The 22554-nt window shown below is 41.6% G+C and overlaps 2 protein-coding genes across 2 annotated transcripts in view; both read left to right on the top strand.

Annotated features, from left to right (window-relative positions):
• Nucleotides 1-6563, top strand: part of LOC135547375 (BCL-6 corepressor-like) — a 65238-nt gene extending 58675 nt beyond the window's left edge. Inside the window, 3 exon segments of the mRNA XM_064976352.1 lie at nt 4085-4162; nt 4357-4501; nt 4683-6563. Coding sequence (XP_064832424.1) covers nt 4085-4162; nt 4357-4501; nt 4683-5151 — 692 coding nt within the window. The 3' untranslated portion in view covers nt 5152-6563.
• A 5048-nt stretch (nt 6564-11611) lies between these two features.
• Nucleotides 11612-21282, top strand: LOC135547398 (renin receptor-like). The gene is made up of 9 exons (XM_064976403.1): nt 11612-11720; nt 12554-12684; nt 12779-12907; nt 13037-13132; nt 13254-13391; nt 15504-15557; nt 15709-15858; nt 19988-20107; nt 20261-21282. Exons 1-9 carry the CDS (start codon nt 11645-11647, stop codon nt 20453-20455), a joined length of 1089 nt encoding a protein of 362 aa, XP_064832475.1. The 5' UTR covers nt 11612-11644; the 3' UTR covers nt 20456-21282.
• Nucleotides 21283-22554: the final 1272 nt, after the last annotated feature.

The raw sequence follows: 22554 nt of genomic DNA, 5'->3' as shown, positions 1-22554 counted from the left end.
TGTGTGTTTCCGGATCTGTGTGATATGTGTGAAAGAGAGAGCGTATGTGCGGTTCATTTTTAGCAGATTCCTGTAGCCTTCGCATGAACCAAGCCAGCTATCTCTTTCTCTCTCTCTCTCTCTGTCTCTCTCTCGCTCTGTCACTCTCTCTGTCTCTCTCTCGCTCTGTCACTCTCTCTGTCTCTCTCTGTAACTCTCTCTGTCTCTCTCTCAATTCAATTCAAGGGGCTTTATTGGCATGGGAAACATATGTTAACATTGCCAAAGCGAGTGAGGTAGATAATATACAAAAGTGAAATAAACAATAAAAATGAACAGTAAACATTACACATACAGAAGTTTCAAAACAATAAAGACATTACAAATGTCATATTATATATATATACAGTGTTTTTACAATGTACAAATGGTTAAAGGACACAAGATAAAATAAACAAGCATAAATATGGGTTGTATTTACAATGGTGTTTGTTCTTCACTGGTTGCCCTTTTCTCGAAGCAACAGGTCACAAATCTTGCTGCTGTGATGGCACACTGTGGAATTTCACCCAGTAGATATGGAAGTTTATCAAAATTGGATTTGTTTTCGAATTCTTTGTGGATCTTTGGAATCTGAGGGAAATATGTCTCTCTAATATGGTCATACATTGGGCAGGAGGTTAGGGAGTGCAGCTCAGTTTCCACCTCATTTTGTGGGCAGTGTGCACATAGCCTGTCTTCTCTTGAGAGCCATGTCTGCCTACGGCGGCCTTTCTCAATAGCAAGGCTATGCTCACTGAGTCTGTACATAGTCAAAGCTTTCCTTAAGTTTGTGTCTGTCACAGTGGTCAGGTATTCTGGGTTAGGGTTAGTCTCGCTCTCTGTCTGTCTCTCGCGTATCTTGCTCTCTCTCTCTGTCTCTCGCTCTGTCACTCTCTCTGTCACATATATTTTGAATTCTTTGTGGATCTGTGTAATCTGAGGGAAATATGTCTCTCTAATATGGTCATACATTGGGCAGTTAGGTTAGGAAGTGCAGCTCAGTTTCCACCTCATTTTGTGGGCAGTGAGCACATAGCCTGTCTTCTCTTGAGAGCCATGTCTGCCTAAGGCGGCCTTTCTCAATAGCAAGGCTATGGTCACTAAGTCTGTACATAGTCAAAGCTTTCCTTAAGTTTGAGTCAGTCACAGTGGTCAGGTATTCTGCCACTGTGTACTCTCTGTTTAGGACCAAATAGCATTCTGGTTTGCTCTGTTTTTTTGTTAATTATTTCCAATGTGTCAAGTAATTATCTTTTTGTTTTCTCATGATTTGGTTGGGTCTAATTGTGCTGCTTGCTTAGGGGACTCTTTTCCAGGTTCATTTCTCTGTAGGTGATGGCTTTGTTATGGAAGGTTTGGGAATCGCTTCCTTTTAGGTGGTTGTAGAATTTAACAGCTCTTTTCTGGATTTTGATAATTACTTGCCTAATTCTGCTCTGCATGCATTATTTGGTGTCCTACGTTGTACACGGAGGATATTTTTGCAGAATGCTGCATGCAGAGTCTCAATTTGGTGTTTGTCCCATTTTGTGAAATCTTGGTTGGTGAGCGGACCTCATACCTCACAACCAAAAAGGGCAATGGGCTCTATGACTGATTCAAGTATTTTTTTTAGCCAGATTCTAATTGGTATGTTGAAATTGATGTTCCTTTTGATGGCATAGAATGCCCTTCTTACCTTGTCTCTCAGATCGTTCACAGCTTTGTGGAAGTTACCTGTGGCACTGATGTTTAGGCCAAGGTATGTATAGTTCTTTGTGTGCTCTAGGACAACAGTGTCTAGATGGAATTTGTATTTGCGGTCCTGGCGACTGGACCTTTTTTGGAACACCATTATTTTGGTCTTACTGAGATTTACTGTCAGGGCCCAGGTCTCTCTCTCTGTCTCTCTGTCTCTCTGTCTCTCTCTGTCTCTCTCTCTCTGTCTCTCTCTGTCTCTCTCTCTCTCTGTCTCTCTCTGTCTCTCTCTGTCTCTGTCTCTCTGTCTCTGTCTCTCTCTCTCTCTGTCTCTCTGTCTCTCTCTCTCTCTCTGTCTCTCTCGCTCTCTCTCTCTCTCTCTCTCTGTCTCTCTCTGTCTCTCTGTCTCTCTCTCTCTCTGTCTCTGTCTCTCTCTTTATTTGCATGACGTAACAATGTCCAAATTGTCAAAGCTTATTTTGGATATTTACAATATAAACATAAATAAAAATGAGAATCAAATTGTCACCTGGACAACAGTAACAACGATAACCAAGTGTCAAAATAACCATTCATTCAACAATAACAATAAGCATACAGTAGAGTACATGTGCAGGTTGATTGGTCTGTCAGACACTGTCCCTCAACTTATGGCAGGCAGCAATGTAGTGCGCTGCCAACCCACAGCTCTCTGCGTCCTCCCCCAACAGGACGGGTAGCCTACTCTCATCAGAGAGGTCTTTGAAACCTTGGATAAGGGTTTCAAATTTGGGGCAATGACACTCTCTAATTGTTTTATAGGAAATTCAGCTCCGCCACAGGTTCTGCTGTTGTGCAGTGGTTGCACAGCATTTCCTCTACCGGGAGCCAGGTTTTCCTGTCTACCCTTCTCAATGGCAAGGCTGTGCTCGCTGAGCCGGTACTTTGTCAAGGTTTTTCTAAGGTTTTGATCAGTAACCATGGTCAAATATTTAGCCACAGTGTACTGTCGATTTAGGGCCAGATAGCACTGCATTTTGCTTTGTGTTTGTGTTTCCCAATAAGCAATATAGTTTCGGTTTGACCGTGTTGTAATTTGGTTTTATCCTGATTGTTTGTATGTGCTGGTCCTGAGGCTCCAGTGTGTTAGTAGAACAGGTTTGTGAACTCAGCCCCAGGACCAGCTGGATGAGGGGACTCGTTTCTTTGCTCAGCTCTTGGCATTGCAGGGCTTGGTAATGCTATGTGAGGGGGTCATTGTATTTTAGATGTTTCCCAAACATAATTGCTCTTTTTTTCCGTTTTTATTATTATTAGTGGATATTGGCCTAATTCTGCCCTCCATGCATTGTTTGTAGTTTTCCTCTGGACATGTAGGAGAATCTTACAGAACTCTGCATGCAGGGTTTCAATGGGGTGTTTATCCCATTTGATGAAATTTTGTTTTGCAAGTGGACTCCACACCTCGCTGCCATAAAGTGAAATTGGTTCAATGACATATTCAATTAGCTTTAGCCAAATTTTAATAGGTATTTCAATTTGAATTAGCTTTTTAATGGCGTAGAATGCCCTGCGTGCTTTCTCTCTCAGCTCATTCACTGCCTCATTAAGGTGTCCAGTTGAGCTTATTTTTAAACCTAAGTAATTGTAGTGTGTGCAGTACTCTATATATTCTGTACCAATTCAGAACTTTGGTCTAATTCTCTCTCTCTCTCTCTGTCTGTCTGTCTGTCTCTCTCTCTCTTTCTCTCTCTGTCTCTCTCTCTGTCTGTCTGTCTGCCTCTCTCTCTGTCTCTCTCTCTCTCTCTCTCTCTCTTTCTCTCTCTGTCTCTCTCTCTGTCTCTCTCTGTCTCTCTCTCTCTTTCTCTCTGTCTCTCTCTCTCTCTCTGTCTCTCAATTCAATTCAATTCAATTCAAGGGCTTTATTGGCATGGGAAACATGTGTTAACATTGCCAAAGCAAGTGAGGTAGATAATATATAAAGTGAATATATAAAGTGAAATAAACAATAAAAATTAACAGTAAACATTACACATACAGAAGTTTCAAAACAATAAAGACATTACAAATGTCATATTATATATATACAGTGATTTAACAATGTACAAATGGTTAAAGGACACAATATAAAATAAATAAGCATAAATATGGGTTGTATTTATAATGGTGTATGTTTTTCACTGGTTGCCCTTTTCTCGTGGCAACAGGTCACAAATATTGCTGCTGTGATGGCACACTGTGGAATTTCACCCAGTAGATATGGGAGTTTATCAAAATTGGATTTGTTTTCAAATTCTTTGTGGACCTGTGTAATCTGAGGGAAATATCTCTCTCTGTCTCTTGCTCTGTCTCTCTCTGTCTGTCTCACTTGCCTAACGTACTGTTTCTCCCTCTCTTCTCCCTGTAGATTATTTTGCTGACCTGCAGGGCCGCTCTAATGATGACCCAGAAATCTATTGGGAATTCTATGGCAGCGCTGTGTGTGGTGAGTTCAGTGCTGTTCCTATTTGTGTGTGGGTGTGTGTTTTGAGTGTGTAATATAACTCTGTATGTACTGTTTATCTCTATGTCCTTAGTGGTGTGTTTGTGTGTTAATCTATCTAACTGTGTATCTCTCAGTCCTTAGTGGTGTGTTTGTGTGTTAATCTATCTAACTGTGTATCTCTCTCTCTGTCTCAGAGTCGTTAGAGGAGGGCAATGTGTGTGACGTACTGGCGGACCCCCCAGGGCCGGAGGACAAGGACAGGAGGGAGCTCTTTGAGTTTGAGTTCTCCGACCAACCTCTCCTTCCCTGCTACAACATCCAGGTGTCCCTGTCGCAGGGGTGAGTACACACACAGATCAATCTGATTGGATAGGAGTGGAAGAGGGAAGGAGGAATACAGAGTGGTACAGAATAAGAGAGAAAGAGAGTTTGATGACAGATAAACCAAGGTTGTTTATTCAACTCTTGTGAACCCTGTGGTGCCGTATCTAACCCTCTCTCTCGCTCTTCACCTCCTCAGGCCCAGGAACTGGCTTCTCCTCTCAGATGTTCTCCGGCGGCTGCGAATGTCTGCCCGTTCCTTCCGCTCCTCCTTCCCCCACATGGAGGTGGTGACGATGGCCGAGGCAGAGTTTTACCGCCAGGCATCTCTCTCCCAGCTCTTCTCCTGCCCAGACGAGCTGGAGGGCTTCCAGCCTGACAGCAAGGAGCTGCTGGACCTGGTGGAGGGGAGTGCTGAACTGGCCGCTCTGCTGGGTTCTAATCTGGAGTGCCTCGACGACCGCTGGGACGAACCCCCGGAGGCTAACGCTAATGTTGATGAAAAGGCTAATGTCAATGGGAACATTAGGGCTATGGCTAATGCTAACAGTAACGTTAACGCTAAGGTCAATGGGACCATTAGGGCTATGGCTAAAGGTAACATTAGCTCTAAGACTAATGGTAGCACTCATGTTAAAGCTAAGGCTAACGCTAACAGAAGGTCGTGACCTGAACTTTGACCCTGAATTCTGAATCTCTGCTCTACAGTGGGGGGTTAAAATGGGTGAATGAATAAGACCACCGCCCTGAGATCTGAGATTGAACTCCTGCTCTGTACCTGTGTGCTGGACAGACAGAGCAGCAGAGACTGAATATGTATGTCCATCAAGCGAAGATGGAGAGACGACTGTAACTTAACAATGGTCTTATTTTTTATAAAGGTATTAATATATGTATAAATATATAAATATATCTGGAAATGTTTTCTCAATTTCTATCCTTCAAAGTGTGGTTGTGTTGTCATGAATGAAAGGTTGTGTACAGAGGCGTCATGCCCATGTCACAGAGGCACGTTCCCTCTCAGATTTGTCCTGTTATGAAAAAATAAATCCAAATTGCAATATATTTTTTTGGTATTATTATATATTTTTTATGTAATACTAGCCACTTTGTTGTTTTATGAAGCTGGCTTTCGCTAGCCCAAATAGGTTCCCAATCTGCCAACCTTATTACTCACTAACAAAAAGCCATAGCTAGCTTGTCTAACTATTTTAGCTAGCATGCCTGCTGGCACCGTTGATAGACTTTAGAAAAGCAAACAATAACTAAATGTACTGAATAAGACTCACATTCCTTTCAATCTTTTAACTAGTTTTAATCAGAGATGCAGAGAAGCATATATAGTTTCTTTAAAAAAAGAACCGCCAGTCAGGAGGATATGCCGCAAAAAATATACTTTTTTTAGTCTTTACATAGAATTGAGCATAATGATTATGGCTCTAGAGTTAATTTAAAAACAAGTCTGTTTCAGGTGTTTGAAAAATGGTTCATTGTCCAACTTCAGGATAGGAGGGCCTAGCCCACCTCCAAACCAACCCCCAACCAATCCTCACTCACCTTCTGCCCCCTCAGATATTTGGGGTGCATGACGCCCCTGTTTGTGTGTAGACAGTATGTGTGTTAAACAGTACATTATGTGTGTGTGTCAGTTTATACGGCAGTGTGTGTACAGTCTGAGCACTGAGGCTGCGCTTTTGAATGTGACATTTTGTGCTGATAGGAAGCACACGTTGACGATCTCTTCTAATAGTTTTTTGGTCTGCTCAGACAGACTTACCGCCCTCTTCACCCTCAGGGGCTGTTTTGAACCTGTGTTCAATCTGCTTCTCATTTAGTCTCTAAGTTCACTTGCTAAACTGCAGAGAGATGTGTTTTTGTATAATAGGAACGTTTTAAAGATGATGAGAAGATATTCGGCATCTTGTACATAACAGGGTGGCGATTGCAGTACAGTATCAGTTTTACTGTTTGATGGGTCTTTTTTTTTGGTTTCAACTTTGCAATTAAAATATCTCATTTGTATTTATATTTGACAAAAAATTGCTTTAAAATAAATCTTAAAAACTGCAAGAGAAAGTTATTCTGAGTGTTTTGCTTCTCATTGTGTGATTATTGTTGGAGGGCTTACATGGACCCATCTAAGCTTTGGACATAAGACATATATGTCCCTGGCTTTTCTAGACCCAAGCTGTAGTCTCGACCTACAAAGACCTCCAGACAGTTGGTGGAAAAGTTGGGCTGCTTCAATATTTCACCTGCACACATACTTGCATACTTGTTTAATGTAGCTAGACCGTTCTGAGCCCCATCCTGAATGCTCAAGGATAAGGGGGTGGAGGGGAGATGCAGTAGCCTAATCAAGAACAAGATGAGACTCCCTTAAGCCAAATGAAGCCAACAGCCTGGATAAACACACAGCTTTCATATATACTGTTTTGTGGAGGTGACAAGTTTGCAAAGAAAACAAATGATTGAACATCAAATGGACTAAAGCTGACCATAAAATTAAATAAAAATGACTTTACATTCAGAATAAGACCCTGACATTCACAAATCGTTGGAATTACATCCTTAGTAGTCCTAAATCAGGGATGGCAACTCCAGTCCTCTGGGACCAGAGTGGTGTCACTTTTGCCCCAACTCCAGCTAACACACCTGACTCCAATAATCAACTAATCATGATCTTTACTCTAGAACACAGTTAGTTTCATCAGCTGTGTTTTCTAGGGATGGCGGAAAAAGTGACACCACTCTGGCCCCTGAGGACTGGAGGTGCCAATCGCTGGTCTAAATGGACCCTGGTTGGTTTATGTATGTTCAAATACCCCCACTCAGTGGATGTACTTGGTATTACAGGTGAAGAGAACGTGAACAAGGATGTACTATCTCAGCGGGCACCCAACCACTGATCGATCTCCTAGGCATTCCTAGTCGATCACCTAACATTTCTGTTAAAAAAACAACGATAAAGCTTCGTGTTCCTATTTGTTTTATTCGTTTTGCGCTGTTGGTGGTAGACTTGATTCAGCAGTCCTAGCGCCAGGGAGGCAAAGCGTTCCCATTTTAAACCCTTTCATGTGTCTGAAGGTAGAATTTGAGTTAATAAAGCTGCATACAAACATAGTCTCTTTTTTGTTTTCTTGAGTAAGGCAGCTCCAAAATGCAGTTGTTTCAGCCTAGTTCAGTGCTTTCTGTGGTGGTGGGGCAAGCCAGCAGAAAATATGGAGTGTTGCGCCGTGATTGGCCCAGTGTTCTGTCACTCATGGGGAAACTACGTCAGGTAGATTTTTAGGGTAGACCTACAAATTATAGCCCCTTGCGTGCTACCATAGAATTACATTAGAAGTGCCCATTAAAGAAGGCTCAAGGTCATTGGCCACAGATAAAATGATGTCAAATCACATTATATCTACAGTAGCATTGATTGGACTGATTATGTCAACATCATCCTTTCAAAATCTTAGTTAGCAGTCATCATCATGAATCAAGTCGACAATCTACTGGCAAATCCTTTTTAATCCTTGTAATATGAAGAGAAATAATGAAGAGAAATTATAGATCACACATATCGGTGCTCATCGGCCATTGGTCATAAACACTACACAACAAGTTGGAAATCGCAAATTCAACAATTGGTGGTTTGGAAGGAGTCAGTGGCTAACTGCAAGCATTGCAAAGTAATCATTAACCTGCTATTCAGTGGAGTGGCTGTGTGGTCCCAAGTCTAAGATTAAGGGTCTCTTTTCTTAGTTTAAAATTATAAACATTCAACATGCTGTCAATGAAGCATGATATTTTATTTATTTATTGTACCTTTATTTAACTACGCAAGTCAGTTAAGAACAAATTCTTATTTTCTATGACAGCCTAGGAACAGTGGGTTAACTGCCTTGTTCAGGGGCAGAATGACAGATTTTTACCTTGTCAGCTCAGCGATTCAATCTTGCAACCTTTCGGTTACTAGTCCAATGCTCTAACCACGAGGCTACTTGCCATGCTCAAAACAACTGTTAACTCGGAACTGCAAAATCTGACTTTAGTCAGTTCAAGACAACTGGAAAAACGACCTACGACTGGGAAAGTACGCTTTGAACTTTCATCCAACTCGGAATTGTAAAAACGGAACTCGGCCCTCTTTCCAAGCTCTCATTTGGTGTACAGGGAGAACTGTAAGAACGGCCCATGTTCTGAATTCTGTTGCTGTACATGACACTCTAGACCCAAACTATTATAGACCCATAACTGATCAATAGTCTTCTGATGAATGATTTATTTATCTTACCTCACTTTAGTCTCATTCCAAACGTCGGAAATTGTTGGTTATCTGCACGAACCCAGTCTTCACTATGAGTCATCCATACATCAATTGTCTTAAATCATTTATTTATTACTAACTAAGTAATAAACAAACAAACTTGGTAAATGTGGTTACATGAAAATGTGCCCTATTGGGCTGAACCGGTATGGCGGCTTGTTAAACAAAGGGGAAATGGGGGGGTCGACCAAGAAGTCACTACAGAGTGATAATTATAACAATTAAAATGCTAATCCTTTACACATAAACGCTCACTCATTCGGGAACAATTGCAATCAATATATATATTTACGCTCAGTGTGTCGTCTTGATTGCTGGTGAAAAGTCTTTATTTTGTAGAATTGTCCGTCTCTCTACATCTCTCTCTCTCTCTTTTTTGGTTAGAGGGGATAGTTTAAAGTGACATTCGTTATAGAATGGATGTTTCGGTGGTTGTCGTTCTTCGCGTTCAATGATACCAAATTCCTAGCTGCAGACTAGTAATCAATATCAAAGACTTGTTCTTATTCTGTCGGTATCGATGGTTAAAATATTCTACAACCTTTAGCCATCTCGTAATTGAGTTAAGCTCGGTCTACAACCTTTGTCCTCCCCTAATGGAGAAAAACATGGTCTGACGATAATTTCTCAAAGTTGGGTTTTATTCGGAATGGCAGATGAGGGCTGTCCCAGGATGTCTGACCCTAACTGGGCTCAGGGGCGGTCCTCTGATTTTGTTCAAATCAAAAGGGAATTGTATTTGTCTTCATTAAACAGTCCACAATCATATTACACAATCATACTCACTCATTCATCTTATACAACAATTAGATGTAAACCTCATATCTGAAGCTATTACATAAACAGTGTTATGGTAATGTGGCCGCACCGTCTCTCTTGAGCTTCCCAAGTTGTGCCAAATGGACCAGTTCGTAGCTGGATTCTTCAATGATCTTTTCTACTTTCTCTGGAACATGAAATTTGTTCGCACCTCAAGTTCTGTGAGGTGGAAGGATTTCCTTTGTCACCATGAAAAACTACTCTCTATAACTGTGTGTCCATGAGGTCTTCTCAGGAATTTACTGACCACAGCAGTCTGGTTGTAGAAGCAGAGAGCGGGGAATGGTGCTCGCTGTACTCAAAGAGGGCGACGTCATGACACTACTATGGCCTATTTATTGCCTACCTCCTCACGCCATTTGCACACACTGTATATAGACTTTCTTTTTTTTCTATTGTGTTATTGACTGTATGCTTGTTTATTCCATGTGTAACTCTGTGTTGTTGTTTGTGTCGCACTGCTTGGCTTTACCTTGGCCAGGTCGTAGTTGTAAATGAGAACTTGTTCTCAACTACCTTACCTGGTTAAATAAAGGTAAAATAAAAAAATAAAAAATTGACATTTCAAAAGTGCTGAATAAATAGTTATACTGACTACTCCATCCTAGCTCACTCATTAATGTCTTAATCAAAATTACGGATTGCCTGTTATCCGTTTGTCGTCCCCTTATGCCATAGTTTGTACATCTCAATTGTAAGTAGAAACCACATTTGTTTAAGCAAGTCAGCCAGATCAGCTATGTTTTTTTAAAGGCAGTAAATGAGTCTGAATGAACTGTTTCTAAGCCAGACAAGGCTCCGCTGATTGGCAGGTGTAGCAGTGGTAAGGTGTTGGGACTGCTGTTGGGACAGCTTTATGTCGGCCCTATGGGCACCATTTGTTAGTTATAGTGCCATTAATGTATTGTTTAGTGTTGTGTTGTGACTTTGCTGACATGCGACCCACACTTTTTGGGGTTTGTTGCGCCACCAATATTTAAATACTAAAATCGCCACTGAATGAATGAGTATAGAAAAGTGTTCCGATAAGATTGTGTATTTTTTATTATCGAGGAATATGAGCGGAGGGACATGTCAGTGAGCCGGGTGAGAGGCAGCCTCATCGCCGCTCGATTTGGCTCCATAATTTGCATACTGCTACAACTGCTTTTTGAACTCAAAACAAAGTTTTTCTGCAGATGATTTACAAAATAATTCTCTAAAGAGGGTGAATGTGTACGATTTCCCAGGATATGTAATAATGAATCCAGGTGAAATGTATTTGAACACGCATTTCATTACACAATGGTAGCCTACCTTTTGAGGTTTGCAATTTGTTCATGGTTCTATGTAGATTTTTAAGCATTTTTAACCGTTTGGAAGCCAAATGAACCGGCTCACCGAAAATACTCAGAATGACACTACCCCCCCTCGCCTCACACTGACCATCAAATGCAGGCCACTAGTACACACACAAAGGCTCCGCTTTTTTTAATGCACACTCAGCTGTGCCTCACAAGTAATACAACAAATGATATATTAATAGTGTGATCATTTACTGTACCTACATTTTTTCAATATAATTTCAAAATGATCTAAAAAGAACAACATTTGCAGGGCAATTGAAGCACAGCCAATATGCAGTGATAATGTATTGTACCTATAGCCTACTGCACAAACATCATTGCTACAGAACTGTTTTTAATTGGTTAATGTGGCATTGAATAACATGTTTTATATTGTATAAAAATCTTAGGGGTAAATCTCGGTTTGCATTTTGACTCACAAAGTGATCTAGACTCAGAAAACCTTGGTGACCACTGTACTACAGTATATTGAATAGCCCCTGCTTGTGGTATTGCTTTTCATTACCGGAAAATGTAAAAGTACGGAGACAATCAGCTCCATATTGCAATAGCCATACAATTAAAATAATTGCAGAAATCAATCAATGTAATTTCTGCAGATGACCAATTCATACCCATCATGCATTGCTACCATGTTCGTGACAAGCGAGTCAGTTGATTAACGTTAGAGCAAGGAGAAAGATGTCGCTGGAAAATCGCCGAAGGATGGAGGCTGTATTCACCGTAGCGCTTATCTTCTGCTCAGCTTTTACGTCAGGTATAAGAGATGGAAATCTTCTGATTATTTACCTACTGATCTAGATGGTTTTCTGGAAATGATCTCATGCAGATAACGTTGTTACTAGTAGCGAGTTCTCTGCTTGAAATTGATAGCTAGCTAAATACAGGAAATAGCTAACTAGTTACTGCTGAAGAAATGATAATCCGATTTGAAAAACACTTCCAATCCTGTTGATAGAAAGATGGTAAGCAATCATTTGTGAAAAGCCATGTTTTTCCACTTTAAATATGGTGGTATAATGAGTAGATACTGCTTGTTGGGCCTAATTGCCCTAGGATGCTAGCTAGCTAACGTCAATTTGAAAGACAGCAACCCGCACCAGCTGGGAGTGGGACGACATAATCGCCGGCTAACGTGAGCCATTTCCCGCAGTTTGACCCCTTTTGTCGTTCTCAACAACAATATCTAGCCATCCATCGGTTCATTTTTAGCTGTCAAACTAACCAGACTCTCTGGGGAGCAACTAGCCAGTTCAGTATCATGTGACAGACGGCATACCAATGTCTGATTCACTCAACTTCCTCAAACATTATTCTGCTTTCCCAGTCACGAGACTCCGGCTATCTAGCTACTGTTGCCCGGCTCTGCCATCCATAAAACAATGTAATTCGCTGTTTTTAATTAACAGTCAAGTGGGACCAAATAGCAACACTATACTGTCAGAACTGACCTAGATGAACCTCCATAGTCTTATGATATAGCTAGGTATGTGGCCCTGGTGTCCCCTCCACACACAGTATGGAATGACCTTTGCTGTTGAGAAGTTATAGGAAGTAGTCTATAGATTTGTTCCTTCTGTTTTTCCTCAGGTGTTCAGGGGGACAGCCTCACCATATTGCAGGCCCCTGAGTATGTGTCCTTCCAAAAGGGAGACTGGCCGATATCAGGGGAGAAGATTCCTGATATGGTGGCTCTAACATTGGGTTTCTCCGTCCAGGAGGTACACACACTGATCCAATTGTTGTGCAGGTGCGCAAGCCTATTTTGTTGTATATTATAAACTAAAATCTTGTATTGTGTCTGTGTGTGTGTAGGATCTCTCCTGGCCAGGCCTCCGGGCAGGTCCTTTGTTCCAGCGTCCCAGGGCCAACGTGCTGGTGGTGGTGCGGGGGGTGGACAGCCTGGCCCTGCCCCAGAGTGTGGCCTCCTACCCCCTGGAGAATGTGAGTGTGACCAGAGTTCCAATCAGTAAGGTGGTGTTTGGGGAGTAGCAAAGTTGTGCGAGATTCCTTTAAATCAGATTCTTCACAGAAGCTCTATTAATAACTTATCCCTTGTTCCCTCTCCTGCAGCCGGTGCCTTTCACCCTGGACAGTGTGGCTGAGACGGTTCACACTCTCTTTGCTGAGGACACTCCTGTGGTGCTCCAGCTGGCCCCTAGCGAGGAGGTACTGTATACACCAGCGCATTATTGGATGAGCACCTGAGTGTGTGTCGCTGTGTTGTATTATACAGGGGGTGGGTATGTGCAGGTCATGGTAATGTTATCCTGTGTATGTGTGTCTACAGAGGCTGTACATGCTGGGAAAGGCCAACGCTGTGTTTGAGGACCTGCCTGTGACCCTGCAGCAGATTCGTGCCCGTCTCTCCCAGGATGGCTCTGTGCTCGCCTCCCTGCCACTCAACTCCCTCAGCCGCAATGCTGAGGTACATGCATTAGTCTCCTCACGATACTAATGATACCAGGCCAAGTATCGCGGTACTGTCTAGTATCGCAATACAACAGGGTAGAAAATTCAGTAGCCTAGCGTCCTGTTTGCCCCGTCCCCCAACACGTATTCCCGTTTTCTAAACGTTACGCGCATGTGCAAAACAAACTCACTGATTTTAACACTTCTACTCAATACACATATTGAATTTAACTTCACACTGTTAGCTGTATAATAGAATACTGTGTAGAATGGCTGATATTTGAAAGGCCTACCTGTGATTTGGCTGGAGGAATAGGAGGAAGGAATATACATACATAATGATCTGCTTTCATTGTAGCAGTAAGGGGGAAAACGCTGCATGAAACCATCATTACTCTTCAGTTAACATACATTCAGACACGCATACCCACTACCTCACACTCTGTCTCCCTCAAAAACACACATATACACACTCTACCTCCCTCACACACTCTATCTCATAAACACACACTCTCTCTCCCACAAACATACACACTGCTCCCAACTTTAAAAAACGCTAGACAAGCAGAACATAAGGAGTACCAGAAAGAACTCTGTTAGTTTAGGCTTACATTAGACCATATGACTCATACCTTTGATGCACATCTCAAGAGTAGCAGATACTTTTCCTTTCTTCCTGTACCAATCAAATTTGCCTAGACCTAGTGTCAAATTACCAGGTTGTTGTTGTTGTTACCAGGTTGCTGCTGTTGTTGTTGTTGTTACCAGGTTGTTGTTGTTGTTGTTGTTACCAGGTTGTTGTTGTTGTTGTTGTTGTTACCAGGTTGTTGTTGTTGTTACCAGGTTGTTGTTGTTGTTGTTACCAGGTTGTTGTTACCAGGTTGTTGTTACCAGGTTGTTGTTGTTGTTGTTACCAGGTTGTTGTTGTTGTTACCAGGTTCTTAACTAGCTAGGTAACATGACTGAAATGTTGTCAAAGCAATTAGCGGCATGGGATTAGTTTAAAAGGCCCCGTAAAATGGTTTGTGAAATTATATCAATTATATCTGCACAAAATCACGTGGGAAGAAAAAAAGGTAGCTCTGGTAATGAGTCATATTTGTTCCCCTGTTTGAGCAAAGATAAGCTGTAACGCTGCAAGCATGACTGTCACAAACTTGTAAAGCCTATGCTGTTGGTCATACCAGGGATGAAATTATATACGGCGTATAAACTTTGCTTGCTCTTGAGTGCTGCTCCAATGTATCAAATGTAACAACAGAAGACTTATCAGGGTCTGCATCTGCCCCCCCCCCAGGTAAGTGATGTAGGTGAGTCCCGTGTGGCTCAGTTGGTAGAGCATGGCACTTGCAACTCCAGTTTTGTGGTGAGTCCCGTGTGGCTCAGTTGGTAGAGCATGGCACTTGCAACTCCAGTTTTGTGGGTCCCACTTATTTTTTTATTTTACCTTTATTTAACTAGGCAAGTCAGTTAAGAACAAATTCTTATTTTCAATGACGGCCTAGGAACAGTGGGTTAACTGCCTGTTCAGGGGCAGAACGACAGATTTGTACCTTGTCAGCTCGGGGATTCGAACTTGCATCCTTTCGGTTGCTAGTCCAACGCTCTAACCACTAGGCTACCCTGCCGCCCCACTTGGGGACGAGTACGGAGAAGGTACAAAATGCATGCACTCACTACTTACTGTAAGTCGCTCTGGATAAGAGCATCTGCTAAATTACTCAAATATAAATGATGGGGGATACGGCTGGCAGATCACTGCTACCATCAGATAGGCCCATGAAAGTCAAGTGGACATTATTGGAACGGCACATACAAGAGATTAGTTGCTGTTGCTTAATTTTAAAATATTTTTTACAATTTATAAACTGACTTAATACATGTTTTATAACTGCCCCAGCAGTTAGCTCGGTATCATATTAAACGTTACTACGGCTTTTTAAAATGTTGGTATCATAAATATCATGGCGTTTTGCTACCATGATATTACCGTGGTACCAGTATACCATGCAACACTAACATGCATAAATAGTGCTAGTTCTGTCTGTGTCCCTCTGTAAAAGTGAACAAGAACAGTAAGGGTTGACCACTTCAAATGTTGACCTCTGACTTTTCTCGCTCCCTATAGGCTGATCTGCTCTTCCTGTCTGAGGTCCAGGTTCTACATGACATCACTGCCCTGGTAAGACTCTGAATATATCATTTGTTGGGCACAGGGGCATTGGATCATTTAAATCTGAGCACAGCAGTGCCATCCCCAGAGCCTCACATCATGTTCTGCTTCTTCATTAGCGGCTAATGTTGGTCGTCTACCCCCCCCCACACTCCTGTAGCTGCAGAGACACAGGCACCTGGCCAAGGACCACTCCCCTGACCTGTACTCCCTGGAGCTGTCTGGCCTGGAGGAGCTGGGCCGCCGCTACGGACAGGACTCCTCTCAGTACCAAGACGCCACTGCCATTCTGGCCAATGTCCTACAGAAGGTAAGCACAAGGGGGAATGCCCATACTGTATTCATAACAGGTCTTAGTGGTGTGATTTACTCCTAAATGGCCAAGTACAGAAGACAATGGTTTATGGTTGTAAAATCAATTTATGTACACTGAACAAAAATATAAACCCAATATATAAAGTGTTGGTCCCATGTTTCATGAGCTGAAATAAGAGCCCTGAAATTTTGCATCCCTGTTAGTGTGCATTTCTCCTTTGCCAAGATAATCCAAAAAATTTGCAGTTTTCTCTCACAGCAACACAATGCCACAGATTGGCATGCTGACTGCAGGAATGTCCACCAGAGTTGATGCCAGAGACTTGAATGTTCATTGCTCTCCCATAAGCCACCTCCAATTTCGTTTTAGAGAATTTGGCAGTACGCCCATCTGGCCTCACAACCGCAAACCACGTGTAACCACGCCATCCCAGGACCTCCACATCCAGCTTCTTCACCTGTGGGATCATCGGAGACCAGCCACCCAGACAGCTGATGAAACTGTGGGTTTGCACAACCAAATAATTTTTGCATAAACCGTCAGAAACCGTCTCAGGGAAGCTCATCTGTGTGCTCGTCGTCCTCACCATGGTCTTGACCTGACTGCAGTTTGACGTCGTAACCGACTTCAGTGGGCAAATGCTCACATTTGATGTCCACTCTGGAGTGTGATCTTCAAGGTGGAATCCCGGTTTCAACTGTACCGGGCAGTATGGCTTTGTGTGGGTGATTGTCGTGCCATTGTCGTGCCACTCATCTGCCGCCATCACGTTTCAGCATGATAATGAAAAGCTGAAAATGTCCCAGTTCTTCCATGGCCTGTGTACTAACCAGACATGTCACCCATTGAGCATGTTTGGGATGCTCTGGATCGACGTATACAGCAGTATGTTCCAGTTCCCTCCAATATCCAGCAACTTCACACAGCCATTGAAGAGGAGTAGAACAACATTCCACATGCCACAATCAACAGCCTGATCAACTCTGAGATGGAGATGTGTCACGCTGCATGAGGGAAATGATGGTCACACCTAGGGCTGTTGCGGTGACTGTATTACCGCCACACCGGCGGTCAACCAGTCATGAAGGCAGTCAAATTCAATGTGAGGGATGCTGTTGATGATCATTAGTAGCCTACCAAATTTGCTAACTGCCTGGTTACTCAGTACTCTGTCACTCTGACATCAATGTAACTGAAAATCTAATCAAACACTTCATGAAAGGCCATGAGCTCATGTTGTGCAACATTTCTCTCTGCTATGCAATTGCGTGAGAACAAAGTGATGGCCTCTACTAAAAAGAGGAGGATCCCATCAGCTTTATATAAGCTAGGCCTACTATATTTATTTCTCAACTTTCCTAATATTAAGCAGATTGCTCCTCTTTACAACAGGAGTTCATGCCGGCCAGCTACCTGGCTGGCATGAAAATGAACCATGGGAAAAGCGTTCTCCATTTGCTATTTAAGTGCATTTTTCCCACTGCCACTGTTTTGAGACTTGCATGATAATGGTCCATTCTAAATCAAAACAAATTTCCCTTATTATTTAGTATATGTGAAGAAAAGATTAAATCAAGAATAGTCTGATGGGTGACAGTATTAGCCTATCACTTGTGAATGATATATTATCACTTGTGAATGATGCCCAGCATAAGAAACAATGCCTTTTTTTGCGACTTTTTCTAATCGTAGTCGCACACCTCATGTAGCCTGGCCCATAGGCCTATATGTTTTAATAAGGTCAGTATCACACCTCATGTAGCCTGGCCCATAGTCCTATATGTTTTAATAAGGTCAGTAGTACACCTCATGTAGCCTGGCCCATAGGCCTATATGTTTTAATAAGGTCAGTATCACACCTCATGTAGCCTGGCCTATATGTTTTAATAAGGTCAGTATCACACCTCATGTAGCCTGGCCCATAGTCCTATATGTTTTAATAAGGTCAGTATCACACCTCATGTAGCCTGGCCCATAGGCCTATATGTTTTAATAAGGTCAGTATCACACCTCATGTAGCCTGGCCCATAGGCCTATATGTTTTAATAAGGTCAGTATCACACCTCATGTAGCCTGGCCCATAGGCCTATATGTTTTAATAAGGTCAGTATCACACCTCATGTAGCCTGGCCTATATGTTTTAATAAGGTCAGTATCACACCTCATGTAGCCTGGCCTATATGTTTTAATAAGGTCAGTATCACACCTCATGTAGCCTGGCCCATAGGCCTATATGTTTTGATAAGGTCAGTATCACACCTCATGTAGCCTGGCCCATAGGCCTATATGTTTTGATAAGGTCAGTATCACACCTCATGTAGCCTGGCCCGTAGGCCTATATGTTTTAATAAGGTCAGTATCACACCTCATGTAGCCTGGCCCATAGTCCTATATGTTTTGATAAGGTCAGTATCACACCTCATGTAGCCTGGCCCATAGGCCTATATGTTTTAATAAGGTCAGTATCACACCTCATGTAGCCTGGCCCATAGGCCTATATGTTTTGATAAGGTCAGTATCACACCTCATGTAGCCTGGCCCATAGGCCTATATGTTTTAATAAGGTCAGTATCACACCTCATGGGGTCCTGTGTGGCTCAGTCGGTAGAGCATGGCGCTTGCAACGCCAAGCGTCGTGGGTTCGATTCCCGCTGGGGCCACCCATATGTAAAAGTAGTGGCCCCAGCCGACTTGTAAGTCGCTTTGGACAAAAGCGTCTGCTAAATGGGATATATTATTATTATTATTATTATTATTATTATTATGTAGCCTGGGCCATAGTCCTATATGTTTTAATAAGGTCAGTATCACACCTCATGTAGCCTGGGCCATAGTCCTATATGTTTTGATAAGGTCAGTATCACACCTCATGTAGCCTGGGCCATAGGCCTATATGTTTTGATAAGGTCAGTATCACACCTCATGTAGTCTAGCCCATAGGCCTATATGTTTTGATAAGGTCAGTATCACACCTCATGTAGCCTGGCCCATAGGCCTATATGTTTTCATAAGCTATGTATCACAACTAAAGTGGCCAAATAACTTTTTAAAATGAAGCACATTAATCTGCTTTACAAGGGGTGTAGACCCTAACATACACTGTGAGAGTTTCAAGTTTGGGGAAGATCATTTTCACCATAGAAATGCACCTTTATAATAAAATCCTTTTTTTAATGTTAGTGGTTGTATTAATTTGGGATCTATTGTATCACCAACTGTTCCAGACTATGTTTGGAATATTAATTCCTCCCTCAGAATACAATAGGACAACTTTTGTACTATAGGGGATAGTAGATTGACATAGGCTAGTGCTTCTGCTGTTTGTTAGGCCTACTCATCTTGTTGGTGACGCAGCCAAGGGCACAATGGCCACTGACTGCAAAAGGCATGTTTTTTTTTTAGGGTCCATTTGGGCGTTATTAAGTGCTTGTCAAATTGTGAATGAGAGACTGATGAAGTGTCTACAACCTGTGCAAAAAAAAAAGCAGAGCTCATGCCTTTCAAGCAACTTTTTTCAAATCCACATTAGTCGCATCATGCAGCCTTACAATGTATTAAAAATAAAATGTATAGCCCAATGTTTGTAGAACAACTAAAGTTACATTAATAACTCTGAATTAAGCATATAATAGTACCTATTTATCTGTTAACTGTTATATTTAATGAATTTATTGTGAAGGTGTAGACTATATTACATGGATTTATTAGACTTTTTAAAATGTAGATGTTCCAAAGGTCTGCATCAGTGTCTTGTGTGGAAGCCAGGAGATGCTAAATGGGTTTAATTAACGGTCAATTACAGTGAGGCCGACAGTTATTTGCTTGACAATTTTGTGACCGCCACAGCCCTAGTCACACCTGATACTGACTGGTTTTCTGATCCACGACTACTTTATTTTCTTTAAAGGTGTGTGACCAACGGATGCATATCACGTGAAATCCATAGATTAGGGCCTAATTCATTTCTTTAAATGGACTGATTTCGTTATATGCATGGTGTGTTTTATATTTTTGTTCAGTGTTGATGACCATAAAAACATTTTCTCGTTATGTTTATATAGACCAACTGTGGTGTTTTTCCATGGTTTCTTTGTTCTACGTCTCTCAACTTCCTGTGTTTTAGTTTGGTGAGGACTTGTTTGGTCTTTATGGTGACAGCGCGGTGGTGGAGGTTGTCACAGTGAAGAACTTTGAGGCGCCACTTACCAGGAAATCTCGCTCAATCCTGGAGTCCAAACAAATTGTGAGTGCATTTAATAAATAAAAATTATATGTAGATCTATGTACATTTATGCTATTACACAGATCATAAGCCTGTTATTTTTGGATCTTCATAATTCATTGATATGGTTTCAATGGATGCCAATCTTCTCTACATCCCTCTCACCCCCTGCAGAGTAACCCTGGCAGTCCCTATAACCTGGCCTATAAGTATAACTTTGAGTATGCCGTGATCTTCAACATCGTGCTGTGGCTGATGATCATCCTTGCCCTGGCTGTTATCGTCATCTCATACAACCTGTGGAACATGGACCCAGGATATGACAGCATCATCTACAGGATGACCAATCAGAAGATCAGGTTGGACTAAGTTCTGCCCAGCAACACTCGAGCCCTCCTATTAGCCCTCTCCTAGTGAATCTTTGTTTTTCTTGTTTTGTGTGAAAAATAAAGTAGTGGAGCTGAAGGTGTAGGCCTAATTCTAAATGGGTTGGATAGGTTTAAGCAATATGGTGAAAATAATGTATCTTAGCATAGTATAGGCCATGGTTGCACTAATTACAAACCAGATAGTGTATACCTCTTCTACCTCTCAGCTATAGACAAGCTTCTAGTGGTTGGTTATGGACTTGGGAGTAGACATCAGAGTAGCAGTTGTTCAGGGAGAGGTAAAGGTCCTATCCAATATGAATGACATGTATAAGAGATGCACTTAATTAGTTAGCACCTTTGGGAAATTGCAGAGGTTAACTATACAGTAGCTGTAGTTGTGTAGTTTAATGCTGAGTTGTAACACTAGAGCTGTCTCTGAGGTCTTGTCCTGTACCTTCAACCCCACACTTCACATTGCTTATGAGTGTCCTCTTTTAGTAAGCTTCCTACATCCCTGGTGATTTCAAATGTCCTGTTTTATTTTTATTGTAAAAAGTAAAGATGATTATTCTAATGCCCTGAAAGACTGAGAATTGGTGTGTGTGACGTAAATGTTTGTCTCGCTATTTGAAACTGTTTTAAGTTAAAGTGAAATCTAGGTGTATATATTGAAGTTAGAAATACAAATATCCTGAAGGAAACTGCTTTATTGGTATTGTGAGAAGGTCTGTGTTACATTCGCTGGCAGGTTGCAAAGGCGCCTTGCATGCATTTTGCGGTTGTGTGACTGACATTTGAATATGCAATAAATGAATTACCATCTAATGTTTGTACCTCAGTAAATTAAATGTCACACATTTATTAAACCACCATAGTCTGGAAACCATTGATACATTGGCACAAATGACCTTGGACAAACTGTCCCATAGTTTGCATTATATTTGTCTGACACCGAGTTTCTAATAAATAAACGTGTTCTTACTCAGTGACATGACATGTTTACCATGACTAAAAATACTCTTCAGTTGAGCACGAGACAAATGTACTCATTGAGTTATATGGAAGTAACCAACCAGTGAAGCTGCATAGCGACGCTCCACCTCTAAAATAATCCTCAATATGTAACGGGCTTGGCGTGCTTTTCTAACTGTTTTGGTAACAGCAGATCCAGTGTTCTACAAAAACACATTGTTCATGTGAAACGAATAGTATGGAACACACATGATTTCCATATGTTTATCATTCCATAAACGCCATTCCAGACATCATTATGAGCCGTCTTCCCCTCAGCAGCCTCCTGTGGATATGAAGTAATGGGACATATACATCCATGACAATTATAGTATCTTGTGACATGTTATTTCAATGTTTTACTTGAAAAAAATGATCAAAACAGTTTTTTGCTTGTTTAATTTGGCCAAGTAATTTGGTGGAAAGCCTTGCAGTGCTTATATCTCTCTCTCAGCCAGCATCTGGACAGTGAGGAGTGTACATTGTCATTGGCAGATCAATTAAATTCAATGCAGTTATCCAAACACATTCATCGTCAATGACTAAAATAACAAATCTAGTTTTAAAAGACATATTTCAACAATGCATGTAGTAATTTCATAGCCTGTGTATCATTGTGGTACCCAACAATGCCAGAGTTAAGAACAGTGTATGGTTCAGTAGGTTCCTCTCTTATCCCTGGTTGGATAACATTAGGTTCCATAGGTTTGACAAAACATGTCTATAGTAATTATTACCCTAAAGCTTCTCCATGTGGCTTTAAAAGACCGCTGTAGTATTTACCTACAGTATGTGTCAATCATGATGGTAATTTCCACACATTTTTTTGTTTTAACTGTATCTTGTTTGATAACCAGCTATTTATGGCTGAGACTCATCCAGCATTATCATTCAGAATGATTAGACAGGCTAATCGTGTCATTTGGTAACTAAATTAATCCCTGTGCTGGTCTGCTAAAACTTGTCTGGCCTTTGCATAACCTTTACAAAGAACTGGCGTGCTGGTGTGTGTGTTTGAATCCTGTGTTTTCTACTTCCCTTTATTTCCCGTCTCCAGCTTTAATAAGAAGGAGTAGTTGACATCTG

Source organism: Oncorhynchus masou, chromosome 10, assembly GCF_036934945.1.
Source record: "Oncorhynchus masou masou isolate Uvic2021 chromosome 10, UVic_Omas_1.1, whole genome shotgun sequence".
In the NCBI taxonomy this organism is placed as follows: domain Eukaryota; kingdom Metazoa; phylum Chordata; class Actinopteri; order Salmoniformes; family Salmonidae; genus Oncorhynchus; species Oncorhynchus masou.
Note: the sequence above shows the minus strand (reverse complement) of the source record. Positions and strands in the feature narration are given on the sequence as shown.